Genomic DNA, 21,610 nt, shown 5'->3' on the forward strand with positions numbered 1-21,610 from the left:
TCTTAGCTATGTTATTAATCAATTCTGAAACCTTGGGGTTACTCCTGGTTCTAGTTCATCACTAATTTTCCTTTTGTAATTGAGAAAGTTATACATTAGAGAAGATGCTAGCTGAAATTTTGCTATGCCAGTATTATCTAAACTTTTTTCTTTGCCCTATAAAACAGGGTGAACACACAGTCAATCACATACCCATGCTATTGCTCTGAGTGAATAATTAATAGATTGAAATAGCTGGAGTCAATATAAATACAGATTTCTGTCTGACCCTTGGACTTAACAGTTTTCTATCTACATAGATAAGTATGTTTATGATAAAAAGGCTTTCCTAAATGGCAGTACTTTTCAAATTTCTAATGATTCCAAAATATGTAATTAGATAATTTTTAGCTTTCTTTGTTAAAACAGAGGCAAACATTCTTTCTGGGATATTTTTCTTTGCCTTAGGTTATCTTATTTCACAGAGGGAGTTACAAATGCGCAAGGGGGAAATAAAAAATACACTGTCTATATCTATTATGGAGAAACAGGAAAAATGAGTAAGATTTCCTGGCACAGTAGAAAGAACCAGAAAGTGTAAAATCAGGATTGCAGGGTTCACATCTGCTATTGGTGACCTTGAGAAACTCGCCGACCTGAGCTTTATCTTCCTCAGTCAGATCATGGCCAAGATCCCTTCAATTCAAAAATTCTTTGACTTGACACCCAGATATAAAGTGACAGAAATGCAAATGAAATGTAAATTAAAACCTCATCTTCACAATTCTTACTTGGTACTTTCAGAACATCCCATCAAACTGGTGGTCTGTCATCTACTATAAAGCACCCGGGAGAAGGAATGTGGAAAATTATTTCCTTAAAACTGGCAGGGTTGGCTGGGTGACTAAGCAAAGCGCAGAGGTGGCCAAAGCCCTTTATGAGTACAATAATCCATATCCACGCCTCTGAATAACCAAGGCAGCTCTTTTAAAAATCTCCAATGTCATTGTTTAAACAATGTTAGCTAAAAATAGTATTTGAGCCATGGGTTTTTAATTTGTTAGCACGGTGTTCCTAGATATGAATTTCAAATCTATAGAGACTTGAAGAAATTTAATTAAAGGACGGAAGATAACATTAGTGAGAATACTATAATAGATACAATGGCAGTAATTCTCAAAATTGTATTGGATGATTCCGAAATAAGATAGCCTTTCTGTCATATTCATGACCGACAGTTCTCTAAGAATTGTTAATCATACCATGCTTGCCTTGATGGATTAATTTAGCAACACAGTGATATCTATACATATTAATATGAAGGATGCCACTTCAATAGGTTACATTATTTGAAATGGCGGCACATATACAAATCTACGTGTTCTCTGGGTTAGTCATTACCTTTCACTACAAGGTTCCCAGTACTGCTCGCAGTTCCAAAATGGTTAGTGGCTATGCAGGTGTAACTTCCAGCATCTGATTTAGTCACGTTGATGATTCTGAGGCTTCCATCTTCAGAAATAGTAATTCTGAAATTAAAGCAGATAAACCCCAAATGGTAAGTTTACTCCATATGACCAACTGGAAAATATTTCTATCATCCTGTCATTTTCAAACTATTAAATCATGGTTACATCACTTGACAGCCTCATCTTTATTTATGATATTTACCTACATACAGATAAATATAATTAGGATGTGTGATTTATTTAGTAATTTCATTACTTTAATTGCTAATATGGTTTCAATGTTCTGTTGGGATAACTTCTAGAAATACGAGACAGGATGTAACCATTCTCTTTCTTTGGCAGCTATAACCACATTATCCAAAAGGAAAGCTTATTGTAGATTACCGTTCATCATTAAACTGCTGAAGAATAAGAAAGAAAAATCCTTGACGGGCCACTTTATGCATTTTCATTGAAAATGTTTTCTTCCTTCTCGAGAGGCTTAAATTAAATGAGTTATTATTAAGCTTATTTCTTCCCAAAATATGTCAGACAATGCATTTTTAATGAGATGCAAGAGCTGAACTCAAAAAAATTAAAATATTCCACAACATGGTATGACTTTGGCAGAATAGCAAATGTGGATGGCGCATCTCAGGGCCTGCAATTAGGGACAAATATCTACCACCAGGTGGGAAGGAAGCACTTCCACTGACAGACACAAAACTGGAACAGGGGGACTGGAGGGAAGCCTGTTTTCAACATGACTATAGCAGAAGGGAAGGGTATGCAGATGAACAAGACATACAGCCTGGCTTAGAGGACAGTTGGAGAAATAAGAAATGTACACAGATGGCTTATTCAAGGTAAATGTCTGCTGAATATTTACTGCATCTTTCAAATCTACCCACTCCTGTCTATCTCCTTGGCTCCTGCTTTCTCACCCAACCTACCACAGCAGCCTCTTAAATGATTTGGCTATTTCTACTCCTGCCTCTCAAGTGCATCCTTCAGTCAGTGGCCAGGTAATCTTTTAAAATACAGATTATGTCACCCCTCAGGCTTACAGATCCTTCTTCAGCTCCACTTTGCACTCAGAACAAATTCTTTCCCAGAACCTATCTGGCCTGAGGAATCTGGCCTTTGCCATTCTCCTGACTTTGCCCTTCTCATTTCATCTTAATCTTTCTACCCTTCAGTGAGGTCTAGACACACAGGTCTCCTGCAAGTTCCTAAAGTATCTGACCCCCTTCCTGCCTCAGGACTTTTCTGTAATATTTGCTCTTCTGTCTGCCTCGACATCAGGACGCAGCTATCACCTTCACAATCTCTCGGGACCTCAACTTGTGGATAGTTGTTCCTTATAGACTTTCCCTGGCTGACATTTCTAAAATGGATTTCCCTTTTCCTGTTAATCTCGTTTCTGCAGCCACTTTATTTCTTCCCATTCAATTCAATCTAGAAGTTTTCTTTACCTGTTAACTCTCCTATTAGATGGAACATTAGCTTCCTTGAATGCAAGGACTCTGTTTTATGACTTAATCTCCTGGATCTAGCACATAATATATGCCCTGTAAGCATCTCTTAAGTGATCGAGTGATCAAGTGAACTGGTCACAGAGGAAGAGCTAAAAATCCAGTAACATGATTTTCAAATAAGCTGTATTTGTTCCTGGTGTTAAACAGTAAACACCAGTAGTAACCAAGTACTCAGTGATTATGGACACTATACTGGAGGGCTTTCATTTTTCATTCATCTTTAAGATGATTTAGAATTCATTCCTTGTGTTTAAAGATAATATTTAACAGAGAAACAAACATTTGTGTACAAAATGCAAAAAAAGAGAAAAATCAATACTATGTTACTGGAATTCAGAATGGCTAAAGCACTTGGAACTAGTACCAGCCTTAACAGAGTCCTTCAGAAAAGAACTAGGATGAACACAGCTTTATTTAACAGAACTTTTGGCTAAACATTTTAAAATCATGAGAAGATTTAGTTACACTGGGTTGCAAATGTGGTACATTTTTCATGAAGGTGCTTAGGAATGGAGAGGTGACCACCTTATTGATGACCCATTCCAGGTTCTAAGATTCAGGCTGAGGACATGAAGTGAAGGTTTGAGAACTCTACCAAGGATGCTGGCATCAAAGGCTATTCAAATTCCAGATCTGTCAGCTTTGGCTGTGTGATGTGAGGCAATTTGCTTAACTTTTTAAGTTTTAGCATCCTCATCTATAAAATAGAGCTCATAATACCAGTCTTATAGGATGGCAGTGAAAATTATGTAAGAGGGTCAGAGAGATCCTTGGTATTTATTAGGGATAATAAAAAAAGTAATTCTCTTTTATCTTTAAAATTGTTCTGTTATTTAATAATTGGTACAGATGGGGAAAATGGAACACAGTTATCTTAATACACTTAAAATAGTAATTAAATCATCCTGCTTCGTGCACCCTATTGTCACAGCAGATAATCTGAAGTCAATGTACACATGACCTGGGTCATCCCAAATCAATGTACAGGATACAGACAAGAAGGCCCTTTGTTCACTTACACCATAGATACACACATAACAGTTTGCTCAATAAAAAACACATGATACCCTATTAGCCAAAGAGCAGATGTAAATACTCACAAAAATAGAGTGGTGATTAAATCCTAATTACCTTGATAATCACAAAAATAACATTAAAGGAATTAATCATGTTCCCATTTACAAAATAACTGGCTGGAAATTATGAAATGCGGGCATGCGAGAACTCAATAAAGAAGGTGACATTTGTGTTTTGGGTGTGGAATCGTCTTCCATGAAGTAACACAGGCCTTTGCTGTTGGTCAGCCGCTAAGCTGTGTTCAGCTCTTCGCCATCCCATGGGCTGCAACACACCAGGCTTCCCGTTCTTCACCATCTCCTTGGAGTTTGTGTGAACTCATGTCCACTGAGTTGGTGATGTCTTCCAACCGTCTCATCCTCTGTCACTGCCTTCTCCTCCATAGGCCTAGGGTGTATTAAACCCTCTGAGGGGTGATCTGACTCTTCCGAAGCACTGCCGCTGCTGCTAAGTCACTTCAGTCGTGTCCGACTCTGTGTGACCCCATAGACGGCAGTCCACCAGGCTCCCCCCTGCCTGGGAAGCACTAAAGGGCTACTAATAATTTATACTTTTAAAATTCTCCAGATCTAAAAGACTTGCATCGCACTGCATACTGTATAATGCCAAAGGATATAAATAAGGAAAAAAATAAAGGATTTGTCATCAGATGACCTGAATTCTAGCTTTGACCCTGATACTTGCTACCTAGCAAGTATGTATGACCTGACCAAAATACTTACACTCCAAGACAAGGTTTCTCAACCTCAGCAATACTGACGTTTTGGACTGGAGAAGTCTTTGTCATGGGGAGGATATTTAAGAGGATTCTTGTGCCTTACCCACTGTACTTCATTGGCTATGCCTGTCCTCTCGAATCATGACAATCAAAACTATCTCCCAAATATTCTCTAGACACATCCACCCCCAGCTAAGAGTCACTGGTCTCCATAAGTTTTTATTTTTTTATTTACATAGGATATTATGATGGTTACCTGCTACAATAGATCAGATAGGCGAGTTTCTTTTAACTGTAAAGAGCTGTACAAATGTTTTTCTGAGCATCACTTGCATCCTGACATCCCTAATTTTGATACTTTCATTGCACAAAAGGTATTTAACATATAGTTGTTACTCAGCTGCAGGACCCTGCTAGTTCTTCACATCTCTCCCAAGGCTCTGCTTTCCCTTTATTCTCAAAACATCCCTGTCCAATTTTCTAGGAGGCTTATGAAATGAGAAAGTAATTTTTCAAAGAACAGTACTGTCCATCTTTAAGAGTTCATCTCCTGACACCAGTTTAATTTTAATCTTTCCATTGTTCTCCATAAAGAGTTGAGTAGAAACCTAAGCCTCTAATGCTAGAGTTCCAGACAATGGAGAAGGTCGGGGGGTGGGGGGTGGGAATTTGTAGAACTTGTAATTTTTAGTACCTGTCATTAAATCTCATCATACTTCTGGGACTGCTCATTCTTCCTAGGGATAATCCAATTGCAGGTTCAATATGAAATTGGGAGAACTGCTCTTTTGGGAAATTCAACCATTTCCTTATGTGAGCAATGCAGTGTAGTGAATAAAAACATATGTTCTGGAACTAAGTTGTCTAGACTCAAATCAGGCTTGCACCAGTTATGAGCTGTGTGACTTTGGGTAAGTTAGTTCTTCTGAACCTAAATTTTTTATTTGAGGTAACAGAATAATAAAAGTAACTATATTCATGGCTTTCTATAAAGATATGCAATGCTCAGAACAGTACATGGCACATAAAATGCACCACATAAGTGCATGCATTTGCCAAATGTTCTATTAGCTAAAGCTCTGTCCCCTCCTAGAGATCCATGGTTTCAAACATTAATATGGGACTCTGTTAAGGCTAAGACTACTCTCAAGTCATTCTGCCCCTCTGAAGTCCACCAACACACTACTATGCTTAAAGAAGGATACAGGTGACAACAAACAGTCCTGAAAGGGGATGAAAAACTGGACTCATAAATATCTATTATAAACCTCCTGCATACCAAAACCTCTACAGATCAAGAGGCCTTTAAAAAAATTTTTTTGGCCACACCATGTGTCAGATGGGATCTCAGTCCCCCAGCCAGGGATCGAATCTGTGCCCCCTATATTGGAAGTACAGAGTTTTAACCACTGGACCACCAGGGAAGTCCAATCAGGAGGACTTTAGATGACTATGTAGCTAGAAATAGTGATTACATAGCTAGAAATTGACTGCTTTGATCTCCCTGGACTGCAAGGATATCAAGCCAGTCAATCCTAAAGGAAATCAACCCTGACTATTCATTGGAAGGACTGATGCTGAAGAGGAAGCTCCAATACTGTGGCCACCTGATGCAAAGAGCTGACTCAGTGGAAAAGACCCTGATGCTGGGAAAGATTGAGGGCAGGAGGAGAAGGGGGTGGCAGAAGATGAGATGGCAGGGTGATGTCACTGACTCAATCGACTTGAGTTTGAGCAAACTTTGGGAGGTAGTGAAGGGCGAGGAAGCCTTGTGTGCTACAGTCCATGGGGTCACAAAGAATCAGACACAACTTAGCAAAATGAACAACAACAACTAATATTTAGATACTTGCTTCCCTTCCACGTGGATCCTATACCAACCTATTTTTCAGTGAATATTTCTACATTCATGTTTGTTCCATTAATAAAGTGCCTCATTCTGGTCTAAGAATAGTTTTATTTCCACATTTGTTTCTCGAACAGGTTTCAAAGTTCCCACTTCATTTTAATTCACTCATTTCAGACTACTGACTGACCTGTAGCTATTAGCTTGAGATTGAACTTTGAACTCTTCCTAATACTCATGCATAGTGATTGAGTTAGATTAAAAAAAAAAATTGAAAATGTAAATCTGCTTCTGGCTTAGAACAGAAGGTTTAGCCTTGACTGACCTGTAGGCTCTTTTTAAAACACTGATAGTATCAGAGAAAACTCAAAGATGATAAAGCAGCAAGTAGTAAAAAAATAAAGGTATGACACAGGACTTAATTTTCTCTACATGAGACGAGGTCATCTAATTCACAACAAGGTAAATTACCTATCGCATAGAGAAGCAGTTGTTCCCCCAGTGTCATTTAGAGTCTGCAGATCCATAAGCTATGGGAGCATATCTGGAATTATGAGACAAATTGAATCTCTCTTTCTCAATATGAGGCTCTGGGTTACAGCCACTGAAGAGCTGACCTTGTCAGTCCTATAAATCAAAACTGGTCTGGGGACACTGGACCTTTAAAAATGCTGATCTTTTCTTTTTTGGGGCTCTGGTAACAGACGACAAAAGCTGCCAACTCCACAATATTCTATCGCCCTACAGAGGAGGGTTATTCTAAAACGGAAACCCATGATTTTCTGGGTAGTTCTCCATGGATGCCCGACTGTTGCTGACAGAGGCAGCATGTCCTCACCTGCCCCTGAGTCGTAAGGAAACACTTCCCTTAAAAGTCAATCCCGTGAAAGGACAAATTCTCCCCTTCTGCAAAGAGAGGAATTATGAATTAATGATTTCCTTTCAACAAAGGAAGTATCAAAATGTTCAGTTAAATTAAATATTAACTTTCATATTGTTAGACATAACTCACTTAAAAATCACACGTAGTTAAAAAAAAAAAATTCAGAAGGTCATAGCAGGCTTCTTTCTTCCATACATGAGGAGTTCTAGAAAACACGTTTGGAAGTTGAAAGCCCGAGCGCAAAAGAATAGGCTTACACATTACAAGGGGAATGAACACTCCTAGGGGGCTGAAATATAAAACTTTAATAGAAGTATTGTACATCTTAGCTCACGGAAACTGACAGGATGGTGGAGCTATCACAGGACCCCTGATCCCAGGAACCACAAGTGATGCCCTAGAATGAGCAAGAACTACCCAGCCGCAAATCTGTTTGCTTCAGTTAGCACAGCATTTTCTCTTTCTTTTTTTAGTTTTTAATGGAATATTATTGTTTTACAGTGTTATGTTAGTTTCTACTGTACAGCAAAGTCAATGAACTACATGTGTACATGCACCCCCTCTTTTTTGAATTCCCTTCCCATTTAGGTCCGTACGTAGCATTAATTACAGTTCCCAGGGCTATGCAGCAGGTTCTCATCAGTTATCTGTTTTATATATTGCAGTGTGTATATGTCAATCCCAATTTTCCAATTCATCCTACCCTCCCTTCCTCCCCTTGGTGTCCACACATTTGTTCTCTGCATCTGTGTCTCTATTTCTGCTTTCCAACTGTGCCCATCTGTACCATTTTTTTTTTTTTTTTTAGATTTCACATATATGCATTAATATATGATATTTGTTTTTCCCTTTCTGACTTACTTCATTCTGTAGGACAGTCCCTGAGGCAGAAAAACAAATAAGACTTACAGCATTTTCTTTTAAACCAAATAATTGGGTGATTTCATACAAAACCCCATTCCTGGCTCATTATGGCAAATGGGAAGATTCGGGGAGTCCTGCAACACATCTCAGGTCACCAGCGGGCCACAGGGAAGGAGAGGAAACTACTTAAGTAGCTGGTGGGCTTTCTGGCTCTCGCCATGACTGGCTTGAACAGTTAATTCATGCCCCGTCCTCACTCCTGTGGCCTTTGGAGAACACTTTAAACCGTGTCCCTGTTCTGAGCCAATGGGACAGGTCTTGGGGCGGCCTTTAGGCTTAAGATCACACTTCTCTGCCTCTTGGCCTCTCCCCACCCCAGACATCCCACACAGAACAATGGGAGGATGAGGGGAAATTGGGCTTTGTGTTCATTTCCTAGAACTACCATAGCAAAGTATTAAGAATCAGGTGACTTAAAACCAGAAGGATTGACTTTCCCATAGTTCTGAGAGCAGAGGTCTGAAATCAAGCTACTGGGAGAGCTGGTTGTTTTCGGAGGCTTTGGAGGAGATTCCTTCTTGCCTCTCTTGTTTCTGGTGACAGTCAGTAGTCCCCGGTGCTCCTCGGCTTACAAATGCATCACTCTAAATCTCTGCTCCGCTGCACGGGTGCTTTTTCCTGTGTGTCTCCTCACCTCATCTTTTCTCTGCACATGTGTCTGTACCCAAATTTCCTTCTTCTTACAAGGACATGAGTCACTGGATTAGGGTCCACCCTAAACCCATATGACTTCATTTTAACTTCAGGTAGACATGAATTTAAGGGATATCCTTCAACTGACAGTGTCAAGAGCAGAAACCCACCAGAGTTGTTGGTCTGGGTGGAGCAAGCGGCTTCGGGGTCTACCCTGCAGCCATCAGAGGATGGGAAGAAGGGGTGACGTGGAGGAGTGGACTTGCTCCTCTGGGCACAGAACACATAGTCCCCAGTGCATCCATTTCCTTTCTCCATGGCCTGGCCCTTCTCCCCAATAGTAGCTACAGAGGCTTGAAATTATTGCTCTTTAGTTGATGGTTGGATGGCATCACTGATTCAATGGACATGAGTTTGAGCAAACTCTGGGAGATAGTGAAGAACAGGGAAGCCTGGCATGCTGCAGTCCATGGGTCACAAAGAGTCGGACATGAGAGCAACTGAACATCAATCACCTCTGCTACCACCCTGGAGTCAGCCAACGACATCCCTTCCCTGATTAGGGCATTAACTTCTTACTGCGGCCTCTGCTTGGTCACCTGCACCTCTACAATCAATCCACAATACAACATCCAGCCAGCTCCTTAAAAAAAAAAGGCAGATTACATCACTTCTCTGATCAAACCATACTATGGCTCCCCTGAGGGCATTCAAAGCAAGAGAAGTAAATATTTTCAGTGACACACATGGCCTTCATTTTCTGCTACATCCATCTCCATATTACATCTTGGCTCTCACCTGCTACGTTCCCATAACTCTTCCGTATCCAACCAGGCTAACTTTCCTGTTTCTAGAAATACTCAGCATGTCATATATTAAACACTTGCATGGATTGCTGACTCTGCCTGAAGCTCTCTTCCCTAAATACTCACAAGGTAAACTCCTTCGGGTCGAAAAGTGTTGGACACTACTTAGCGAATGAACACAACAACAAAGGCAGTAAACTAATAATCAAAAGTGGAGTCTGAAGGACAGTTTGATGTGGTAATAAATAATATGTAAAAGTCCAACAGGAAAAGAAAAATTAAGACTGAACTGCAATTTCAATTTCTTCTTTAGTTAGCCAGGTTTATTTGTTGGAATCAAGTAGCTCTTCCAGTCTATCCTTTCTTTGTTGTCTAGACAATTAATTAATATTAATTTTGATATTAAAATTATGGTCAAAATTAGGTAGAGAAGATCTCTATCAAAATGGTGCCCTGTGGCTTTCCAAGTAGTTCTGCATAGAACTGGAATTTCTGTAGAAAGGCCTTATCTTTACTTGCCTTTGAGGTAATAGCAGTACAAAAGAGTTTTAAAATACAACACTCATGAAGTAGTCAAAACTTTGAAGGAGTGGAGAGGTGGCCAGGAAGCGACAAAGATTTTTATATTCAACCTATCAACAGCAGAGTCAGCCTGTGACCAACAGAGCTGAAGACATATGGGCTCAGAGTTGTCCCTGAATTTGTGCCAGCTGAGAAACAGGAAAAGCCTGGCAGGTTAACTTGCATTGGTGAGCTGCAGACATCAGCTAAAAACACCAAAACTTTGTTTTGAAGGAAAAAAAAAAATTAGGACTTGGTGAGTTTGAACCTGGCTATCTAATAAAAGTCAAAAGATATTTTAACTTTTGTGATGGTTAATTTTATGTGTCAGTTTGACTGGGGTAAGGGATATTAAGACGGCTGGTAAAACATTATTTCTGAGTGTGTCTGGACGGGTGTTTCTGGGAAACATTAGAATCTGTGTCAGCAGACAGAATAAAGGTTGCGTTCACCCATATGGATGGCCATCATCCAATCCCCTGAGGGCTGAGGGAACAAAAAGGCAGAATTGATTCTCTGTGTGAAGCGGGACACCGCTGTTCTCCTGACCTTAGACATTAGTGCTCCTGCTTTTTGGATCTTAAGACACAGACTGTGATTTATATCATTGACTCCCCTCATCTCCAGACCTTGGAACTCACTCTGCACATCATCACTAGCTCTCCTGGTTCTCCAGCTTGCGAACAGCAGATCATGGGATTTCCTACCTCCATAAACTTGTGAACCAATTCTTATAATAAATCTTCTCTTATATACCCTCTCAGTTTTGTTTTTCTGGAGAACTCTAATACAACTTTAACTGAAGTTTGCTTGATATTATAATTTCAAGAGAGACACAGAAATTCTCAGCCCATTGGGGAAGAGTGAATTCTCCTGATTTATATAAATACTGTTTCACAGTAATGTATGGCTTATAAAGAGTCAGTGGATAGCTGTAGAAGATGGCTTTGCTTCCCATCTTAAGAAAGAAGTACATTTTGGATGACAAATTTAAGTGAAGGTCAGTGGGAAGACTTAGTCTAAGGGTGATTTCAGACCAACCTGTCATTGATCTTTCCGTATAGTGTCCAAGGCAGCAATAGACATTGTGCTATTGAACAGACACCCTGGTGATAAAGTTCCCTTAGAGATAATTTGCTTTCTGTCATCAGATTCGAGTTTAATAAACCCCTGAACAACCTGTGTATTTCTGCCTGCAGAACAACCAGCAGTTCAGAGCCTGTTGCCCTTGCCTGCAGCAGCGCTTGGAAGAGAAAATAAAATCATGTTTGTTTAACCTGGTTTGATCTGGGTCTAACTTTCTCTGAACAACAGTTTTCAAAGCTTCATAAAATCCTGGAAGGAACTACTGCCCAGGGCAAGATGAGTATTTAATATCGTAAAGTTCATTTTGATTATTCTTTGTGACATGGTGCTTGAATGAACGTGGGAAATATATTTCTTGAGCAGGTAAAACTTTGCAATTTTATACATTACAAATAACACTAAAAATACCATGTCTTGTGAAGAAAGAACTAAATTAAAGGACATGTTTTGTTGAAAATTTGTTTCTTAAATTGCTATCTTTCCTTGAGGCAGGACTTCTCTGTGTCTCTATTAATATAATACTTAGAATTCCTTTCTTCCACTTTCCTATGACCTGAGACACTTTCAAATAAATCTATAAGGTACTAGGAAGATAAATGAGGTGGGGACAGGAAGGTAATATAATATTCTATTTTCTATACTTCTATATATTTTTATCAAAGCATCATCATAATAAGTAATATTAATTTTGTAATGAGAAAAATGTATTATTAAACTACAAGGCACTCAGGAAGTTTTATATAACAACCTCTTAGGACATTAGAGTAGTTTAATAACCAAGTATAGCTGTCTTTAGAAATAATTGGAAATAAAAGAGAAGAGATGTGTAGAAATGGACCAAAAGACCCAGAGGAATGTCTTTAAATACATACTCAGTTGAGTGTTGGGCAGGACAAGGAGGAGAAAGCACCTACAACAAACTATTAGATGCTTATATTAATACTTCTCATCACGTTTAATCTGCATGACAATCCTGAGAGGCATTATTATTCCAAGTTTTCAGTTGAGAAAAAACAAAATCCAGAGAAATAAATTAAATGTCCAAGGTTAATGTAATCAGTGAAGGAGGGAGTGGGTTTTCTAACTCAGATCTCATTTCAAAGTCTGCACTCTCTACCAAGCCATCCTGTGGTGCTGGAGAGCTCAGGAAAGACACAAAATAAGGAACAAAAAACATCATTACCCCATGGGAGGGGTTTTCCTTAAACTTGCCATTAGATCTTTGATTAGAGTTAAATACTTTTTTTTTTGGATTTTATTTGCTGAAATTCCTTTTTCTAATACTGAGAAAGTTGTGTTCACATTATTCTCCTAAAGCAGAAACAAAAGAGAAGAAAACTTACAAACATAACGAAGTTGTAATCACAGAAGTTTCCTTTACCTTGAAGTGACTAAAATGCCTGGAAGACAATGTTAATTATTAATTACAAAGGGAGGGTCACTGTATAGATTATGAAATTTGGTAAGGAGAGGAGGCTTTTACAACACAAAGAGCTATATTGGCTATGCTGGAAAAAAATGTTTTAATTTGATTATGTGCCCAATTTTCAACTCTTTTGGAGTTGCAGGATCATGGTTTAGGTGTTTAAAAACCCCTACCCCAGGTCCCTGTAATATTGCTAAGAGAAGAAATCAAAGTGGAGTTTCCTAGTTCCTGCAAAAATCACAACAGAACACCACTGTCAGGGCACAGTTAAAATTCCCAGCTGCACACCAGCACCATCTATTTCCGCCTCCTGCAGAAGAACATCAGCTCCTAACTGTACCACCATCATGGTCATATAATCCACACTTTCCCAAACTCCCTGGCATGCTCCCAGTTTCATGGGTACCAGCAGATGGCTTGAATCTTTGCCCTAATATATATTAGACACGTGACTTGGGACAGTCTCTTAGCTTCTCTGGGCTCCAGTCTGCCATCTCGAAAATAATAATAAACATGGACTTTCCTGGTGGTCCAATGGCTAAGATTCCATGCTCCCAATGCAGAGGCCCGGGTTTGATCCCTGGTCAGGGAACTAGATTCCACATGCTGCAAGTAAGAGTTTGCAAGCTGCGAGTAAAGATTCCCATGTGCTTCGACTAAGACCTGGTGTAGCCAAATAAACAATAAATTAAAATAAAACAATTATTGTATCTCCATTTTATAAGATTTGTGAGAAGGCTAAATGTAGAAATAACCATGGAACATTTATAACTGTGGTGTTGCATCGTAAACACCTAATAAATGTTAGCTGCAATGATCACTTTTACTACTATTATTCTCTGTATCATTAATGTAATTAATAGTCACAATATTTTCTTTAAATGGCTCAAAGTTTAAAATGAAAGTAATTAAACAAGGGAAACTTTATATCACTACTATAAATAGAAGCCACTATCACTGTCATCAATAGATGTTAACCATAAAAATAAATGTGATAAAAACATATCTAAGTTATCACATTCCAGCTGGGTTTGCTTATCTGCAAGGATACTGAGCTGATGGCCTGCTTCTTCTTTGGCAGAAGAGGTATTAACCAGGATTTCAAGTGTTCAGACACAGTAGGACCAGACTGACTTTCTCCTTGATGGACTCAGGAGTGAAAGAGAACTATGTGATTCACTGGCATTCAGTGTCCATATACTGTGTAACATCTCAGGCAGAGTCCTGGGACAGGGGCGAATCTTACACTTGGTGAAACATACATCTATTTCAACCAGGTTCCCAGGATCAAGTTCCTTTTACAATAGTTTGACCAAGTTGGCCATCAACCTGTGTGGGGCAGGTCCAATACTGCATATTCATGACTTTTTTATACACATATGGCATTTGTCATGTACTGCCTCAATAACCCATCACCGCATCTATCCAAAGAATTTCTAGAAAGCAGGGCCCAAAGTCTTATACTTTTTTCTGTCTGCTTATTACTTCATGCACTCCTTTATGTACAAAGTGATACACAGTACAAATGATAATTGGATTAAAGTTCATTTAGTCTTGAGAATTTTAGATACTAGGGACAACCCCTTGGATTAAAACCTTGATTTCTAACCTTTTTCTGGTGGGTAGAAGTCCCAGATCTCTTTAAGAACTGGAAACAAAATATAACATTCTCTCCCCAACCCCCTCCCCACCACAAATACAAGTATATACACTTAATTTTTGAAAGTTCACAGGCCTCCATGTGATGAAACTAGAGATATCAGTGTTCTGGAGTAAAAAGAGATGCCATAAAAGATTTAGTCATCAAAGTATGTGAGCTATATTACCATTTTCTATAAAGCTCCATAAAAGGACTCTATGTGCTAAAGTTAATATTTTGGTATTCTCTTTTCCAGGGGAATTATTTGTATGTGCTCTGTACTTTCAGGTCTAGAATGGAGAAACTTCCATGAGCACTTTGCCTAAATCTTCTTTTCTCTCACCAATACTCAACCAAGTGCCATGTGAAAAATATACACAAGAACCTGGTAGGATGTACTATTTTTTTCCTCCCTGGCTGGACAAGAAAGCTATTTCTTTTCAAGGAAGAGTCTTTATTCTTTTCAGACAAACCACCTAAAAAGAACTGGAAAGTCACACAGGTAATGGGTTCCAATAAATAATTCTCATGATGACAGAACATTTAAGGAATTGATATATGGGTCTGCTTCTACTTAATAGCCCAAATCTGCAAGGACCTTTTCCTGATTCCAAGGGGAAGCTGATGACAGAAAAAGTGAAGAGCTTAAGAAAGGAGCAGGAAGCCCCTACAATTAAAGGTGTCTTGGGGACCGACAGAAGATATAATTTAGATATGACAGTGTTAACGGGAGTTTGATAAGGATATTGCAGGGGTAGGTTCTGAGGAGAACAGATCATTGTGAATCTGACTTACTTCAAGTGAAGGACAGGATAATATCTGAACACATTTGAACTGAATAGGTACAAAAGAGTTTTCTGACGAATCTTCCTCTAATGATCAGCACACAATAATTCTTGGAAAATCTGGTTAAGGAAGATTTTGCATAAATGTTAAACTTTAATGATGAAAGGAATACAGAAGTCCTGAAAATACTGATAATCTCAAGCAACAAGCCAAGGGTACTATAATTATTTTCAAAGAACTCACAGTAGCAAATTATTCAAATTGATATCTCTAATCATTGAAAAAAATTAGATTGGCTAAGGCTAACCCCAACAAAGTATGGTTTTTTGTGTTATCTGTGCGTCCAAGATCTCAGGCAAAGTGATGCAGAACTGTTAGACATGTTTGCCTTGGGGAGATGGTAAAATTCAGATAAAAGATTTACTAGAGGCTTTTCCTTGATTATGTGCCTGGGAACGAATAAGTCAGTATGTGTTTATGTGTATGTGTACATGTATGAGCTCAGTCCAAGAATAAGGAGAAGAATTATGAATAACATTTATGAGTTAGGATGATACATGAAAAATGGATATGAATAGTAAGTTCATTTTTTAAAATGAGGTAACCTGAATAATAAGTGATTTAGGGATATTCGCTTTGTAGTGGTCAAATAGCAGAGGCAAACAAAGTTGAAAAGAGTACAAAACATCAGGAGGTCTGTATAATTAATCAGTGATCCTACAAAGTATGCCATAAATTAGAGCTACAATTATACCACTGTGCTTGGGAAATAGAAAACCGGACTTCTTACATAAGCACTCAGGCTTAATGTTTAAAATCTATCTCTAGCATAATGTAAAGTGCACTTTAGGAAATTTGGTTAAAAGAGTTAATGCTTCCATTGCTGCTGTTTACAACCTAATTTGCAAGTTTTTACAGCATCTTAATAGTCATACTGCAGTTAAGAAAGAAATAGGATTGCCATTTTTGAAGATCCTGTCAAGAAATAAAACTTTAAAAGTCGCTGGAAAATAAAGTTTGTATGGGTGCTAAAATTAGTTAAGAAACATTTTCCTTTTATAAATTAAGCATAAATTTTACTTTCAAAGTATATTTTTTGAAATTGTGTCTTTGCATTTTTCAACTTCACTTCTTTCTACAGACGATATGCTCCAAGGTATTTATTGTGCTAAATTATTTATTCCAAACATTCTGGAATTTTGCATTGTTTTTATGTTACAGGTAAAGATTTGTATAGCTTGGAAGAAAAATGTTTGCTGAATACAAATTACAATGTGCTGGGCTCCTTGCCAGCTTATGTTATGCTCAGTTCAGTTGCTCAGTCGTGTCTGACTCTTTGTGACCCCATGGACTACAGCACGCCAGGCTTCCTTGTCTATCACCAACTTCCAAAACTTACCCAAACTCGTCCATCGAGTAGCTGATGCCATCCAACCACCTCACCCTCTGTCATCCCCTTCTCCTCCTACCTTCAACCTTTCCCAGCATCAGAGTCTTTTCTAAGGAGTCAGTTCTTCGAATCAGGCGGCCAAAGCACTGGAGTTTCAGCTTCAGCATCAGTCCTTCCAATGAATATTCAGGATTGATTTCCTTTAGAATGGACTGGTTTGATCTCCTTGCAATCCAAGGGACTCTCAAGAGTCTTCTCCAACACCACAGTTCAAAAGCATCAATTCTTTGGCACTCAGCTTTCTTTATGGTCCAACTCTCATATCCATACGTGACTACTGGAAAAATCATAGCTTTGACTAGACAGACCTTTGTTGGCAAAGTAACGTCTCTGCTTTTTAATATGCTGTCTAGATTGGTCATAGCTTTTCTTTCAAGGAGCAAGCATCTTTTAATTTCATGGCTGCAATCACCATCTGCAGTGAATATGTTATGTTATACCACTGAAATGATTCCAGGTCACCCACTAAGGTCATTTTTCTGAGAAAAAGGCATTAAGAAAGGCCAACTGTGTGTGTGTGTGTGTGTGTGTGTGTGTGTGTGTGTGTGTGTGTGTGTGTGTGTGTGTGTGTGTGTGTGTGTGTGTGTGTGTGTGTGTGTGTGTGTGTGTGTGTATACAGAAACCCAATTCAGCCTGGCATATAATGGCATGTAAAATACAGGAGACTCCCTATAGAGGGGGAGAGTCTGGTTGGAACCTGCTTTTGGGTTCCTCTATACACCCAGCTGCTCTGTCATTTGCCCATGTAGCCTCTCAGAATAAATCCCAAATTATCAGCTTGTAAAGATATTAGTCATTATCCTAATTTTTGTAGCCTGCTTACACAATAAAATAAAGAAACTCAGGGTCCTTCATTCTTGGTCTGCTCTATGCTTTAGTCTAAATACAATCAAGCCACAGACACTTCCTGAGCAACTGCTGCATTACAAGGCACTGTGATAACCACTACAGGGGATTCAGAAGAAAAGCAGCAGCATTGCTGTGGCGATCAAGCTCTCCTGCGGAGCAGACATCCGCCTGCCCGCCTGGAATCCATTCCTGTTTGCCTAGTATTAACAGTAATCCCTGTTTCCCTTTGGGAAGCCATGCCTCCCGATTCTCAGACCGCGGAGTTTGGTGGATATAATACCATCTTCTGACCACCGGGTTTTTCACGTGACTCAGGCATGGCCAATGAGAGTATCCCATGCTCTTGGTTAAGGTCATTGCCTTAGGGGAGGCCATGTGACCTACTCTAGGCCAACCAGGGTAAATAAGTGTCATTCTAAGATACTTACTAAAACAACTGGAGAAGAGGTAAGCATTTTCTGCTGGAGTTATAAAATGGAAGATGATCTGGCAAGGGTCACCTGTTATTCCTAACAGGGAATAGCTTGCCTGAGAAAAAAAACTGAGAGAAATCAAGTCTTGATGATATTTCACTAGCACACAGACCAAACTCTGGAATTTTCAGATACATGAACCAGTAAATTCCCTTTGAAGGGTGATGAAAATTTTCTAAGATAGGACTATGGTGATAGTTGCAAAATTTACTATATTTATTAAAACTCATTGATTTTGACACTTAAGATGGATGAATTTTATGGTCTGTTAAGTATACCTCCATAAAATTGTTTAAAAATCCATTATATGCCAGGTTGAGTTGGGTTTCTGTTATCTGCAATCCCAGGAGTCATGACAGATACAGTCTTTCTGGTGAGAGGATGGACAGAGGAGAAATAGCATGTGTATGCTGAGAGATGATGCATCAAATGGTGAAACACCAGAAGGGGTCAGTATGGATACTTATGCTGATTATAACTGTCCAGTTCCTTATCTACCTCTTCACCAGACTCTACGCTCATGAAATAGAGTCCTTTTTCTCTCTGTGTTTAAAACCTAGAGCAGGGATGACTCAGAGATGTTATAAGCATGTTTGTTTCATGGTGGTGGAGCTGCTGGGGAACTCTTCTTGTGAGAAGTGGCTCGTGGAAAGACTGTGAATTCAAAATGACCTTGACTGTATGAGACACAAGAGGAAGTATTTGGACCTTTCAGTATGTGATCAAATGTTTTTCTGACTTAAAATCAGGGCTTCTCTGATGGCTCAGAGGTAAAGAATCTGCCTGCCAACCCAGGAGGCTCAGGTTCAGTCTCTGGTCTGAGAAAACTCCCACATGTCCTGCAGCAACTAAGCCTATGTTCCACAGCTACCAGTCTGTGTCCCTAGAGCCCCGGAGCTGTATGTAACAAGAAGAGATACCACAAGGAGAAGCCTGCACGCTGCAACTAGAGAGAGCCCCCACTCTCCACAACTAGAGAAAAGTCTGCACAGCAATGAAGACCCAGCACAGCCCAAAATTAAAAACAATAAAATTATTTAAAAATCAAAGTTTGTAATTAGTGCTATGTTTGTTTTTCAGAACATTCAGAAAAAAATTATTTCAGACAAAGAAGTGTGGTCCTATTAATTCATCCTCCCAATTGGACAAATTCCCTGGATAAGTGTTAGAATTTTCACCTTACTTTAGCTTCCTGGGGACAGGGTTCTTTGGAGAGATTATATACCCAATACATTTAGGTTGGCCCTTCCACAATTTTTCTCAGCAGTTCTTTAGCTGTTGCGGAATACATTCCAAAGTATGAAATGATAGATTCAGATATTTATTTTACTTTTGAGGAAGGAGGAGAAAGAAAACATATTGTAATCAACTTCCAAGAAGCTTAAAAAGTGATTTTCTTGTGAGAAAAAAACACGTACATGCCCACAGATTCTGTACTCAGTTCAGCTGCTGACAAACCATTTTTGGAACTGTTCTTGAGATCTGTACAGAAAAACAGCAAATGCGATCTCAGCTTATTTGTTCCGGCTGATACCATCTGAGCAGAAGCCCAAAGGCACGGACTTTTGAGATAAGGCAGACTTCCCCAACTGAAAATGGGCATGATTCAAAGACATAAGATCCACCCCACTCTTAAAAGGGGGCAAAACTCTGTAACTTTTATTTGAAGTTAAATCTCATCAAAATTGTTGTCATGGTTTTTCATAAACTCCTCTGCAGCAGGTAAGTAGAAACAAAATGCCTTTCCTTTCAGACTTAAGACTTTTAGAATGTGTCCATGTACATCCACAAAGAAGGCTGAGTGCCGAAGAACTGATGCTGTTTGATTGTGGTGCTGGAGAAGGCTCTAGAGAGTCCCTTGGACTGCAAGGAGATCAAACCAGTCAATTCGAAAGGAAATCAACCCTGAATATTCATTGGAAAGACTGATGTTGACGCTGAAACTCCAATAATTTGGCCACCTAGTGGGAAAAGCCAACTCACTGGAAAAGACCTTGATGCTGGGAAAGACTGGGGCAAGAGGAGGAGGGGGTGCCAAAGGATGAGATAGCTGGATAGCATCACTGACTCAGTGGACATGCACTTAAGCAAACTCCAGGAGACAGTGAAAGACAGGAAATCCTGGCATGCTACAGTCCATGAGTCAGATTTAGATACAACTTAGCGACTGAATAACAACAATGACATACATATAAAGTTTGACTGAAGTCACTACTCATTTAGTGCCTAATCATGGGCATTTGTACAGTTTCCTTTTCTGAAAAACGTTGGGGTTGGATTTAGTGTTTTCTGGCTTGAAAGTTCATAACTGTATCACCAGTCAATATTGCAGAAGATTCAGACACTTAGTGAAAAGAGATTTGGCTCATTGAAACAATCTGCCTATGCAGAGAACATAAAATCTTTTATTTTGCATGGTTTAAACTAAATTCAAAATATCACTTGTTTACAGGAAAGCCTTTCAAACAGCATGTCCAACTTGGATTTACACCAGCTGTTAATGATAAGAAAATAAAGTTAACTGGAAAATTGCACTTTCCAAATAATGAAGAGTCAATTAAAAAAAAAAGTTTATATTACCTGGGTTACTTCTTCTTTCCTTTATTCCCTCTCTCTTTTCTATCTTAACATTCATTCATTGTTTATGTGTTATTACTAATCCTAATAGGTTCTTGGGCAATAAATAGGAAATAGTCCCTGCCTTCAAGAAACTCATAGGCTAGTGAAAAAGAAAATACTCATCACCATCACCATCCATAAATAACAGATTAGACAGTGTGGTTTCTTTCTTGAAGGGGATATATATATATATATATATATATATATATATATATATATATATTTGAAGGATATACTGAGAACATTTGACAGAAGTCCTAAGAGGGAATTGAGAAAGTTCTTTCATGGTGATAAACTGACTTTTAAAGGGCCCGTAGAAATTAAATACATACATGGATGCGATAACAAAACCTCATGGTCAGGCATTAACTCTGATGCAGAAAGGGAGCTGGATGACTCAGCAAGGGACCAGGTCACAAAGCCTGTATGTAGCCTTGCAACAAAGATTTTTTCTTGGGGAGAAGGGCTTGAAGCATGAGAGGGATACCATTATATCTGCATGTTTCAAAGACATGTGAGTGAGTGAGTGAGTAAGGAGAATGAATCTGAGTACAAGATGGAAGCCAGCGAAACCAGGCCGAAAGCTCCGGCAAGAGGAGGAGCATACAGGAGCTCCCGTCTGCTGCCCCAGAGACAGCCGCTGAGTCTACATGGTTGCTTACAATTAAATTAATTAAATTTAAACTCCAGCTCCTCATTTCCCTTAGCCACCTTGAGAGTGGTCAGTAGACACAGGCGGTGAGTGGCTGACATATTGGAACAGTGCAGATACAGAAAAACTCCATCATTACAGAAAATTCTATTGGGCAGTGTTGAACTAGACCAGAGATGAAGAGGCTCTAAACTAGGCAGCTGTGGCCAGGATGACT

General features: G+C 39.1%; 1 protein-coding gene across 1 annotated transcript in view; it reads right to left on the reverse strand.

Moving 5' to 3' along the window:
* Positions 1 to 21,610, reverse strand: part of CNTN4 (contactin 4) — a 966,700-nt gene that overhangs the window by 89,696 nt on the left and 855,394 nt on the right. The window contains exon 14 of the mRNA XM_065935280.1: positions 1,381 to 1,508. Within this exon, the coding sequence (XP_065791352.1) occupies positions 1,381 to 1,508 (128 nt within the window). The remainder of the gene's footprint in view (positions 1 to 1,380; positions 1,509 to 21,610) is intronic.

This window comes from Muntiacus reevesi, chromosome 4 (genome assembly GCF_963930625.1).
Source record: "Muntiacus reevesi chromosome 4, mMunRee1.1, whole genome shotgun sequence".
NCBI lineage: Eukaryota > Metazoa > Chordata > Mammalia > Artiodactyla > Cervidae > Muntiacus > Muntiacus reevesi.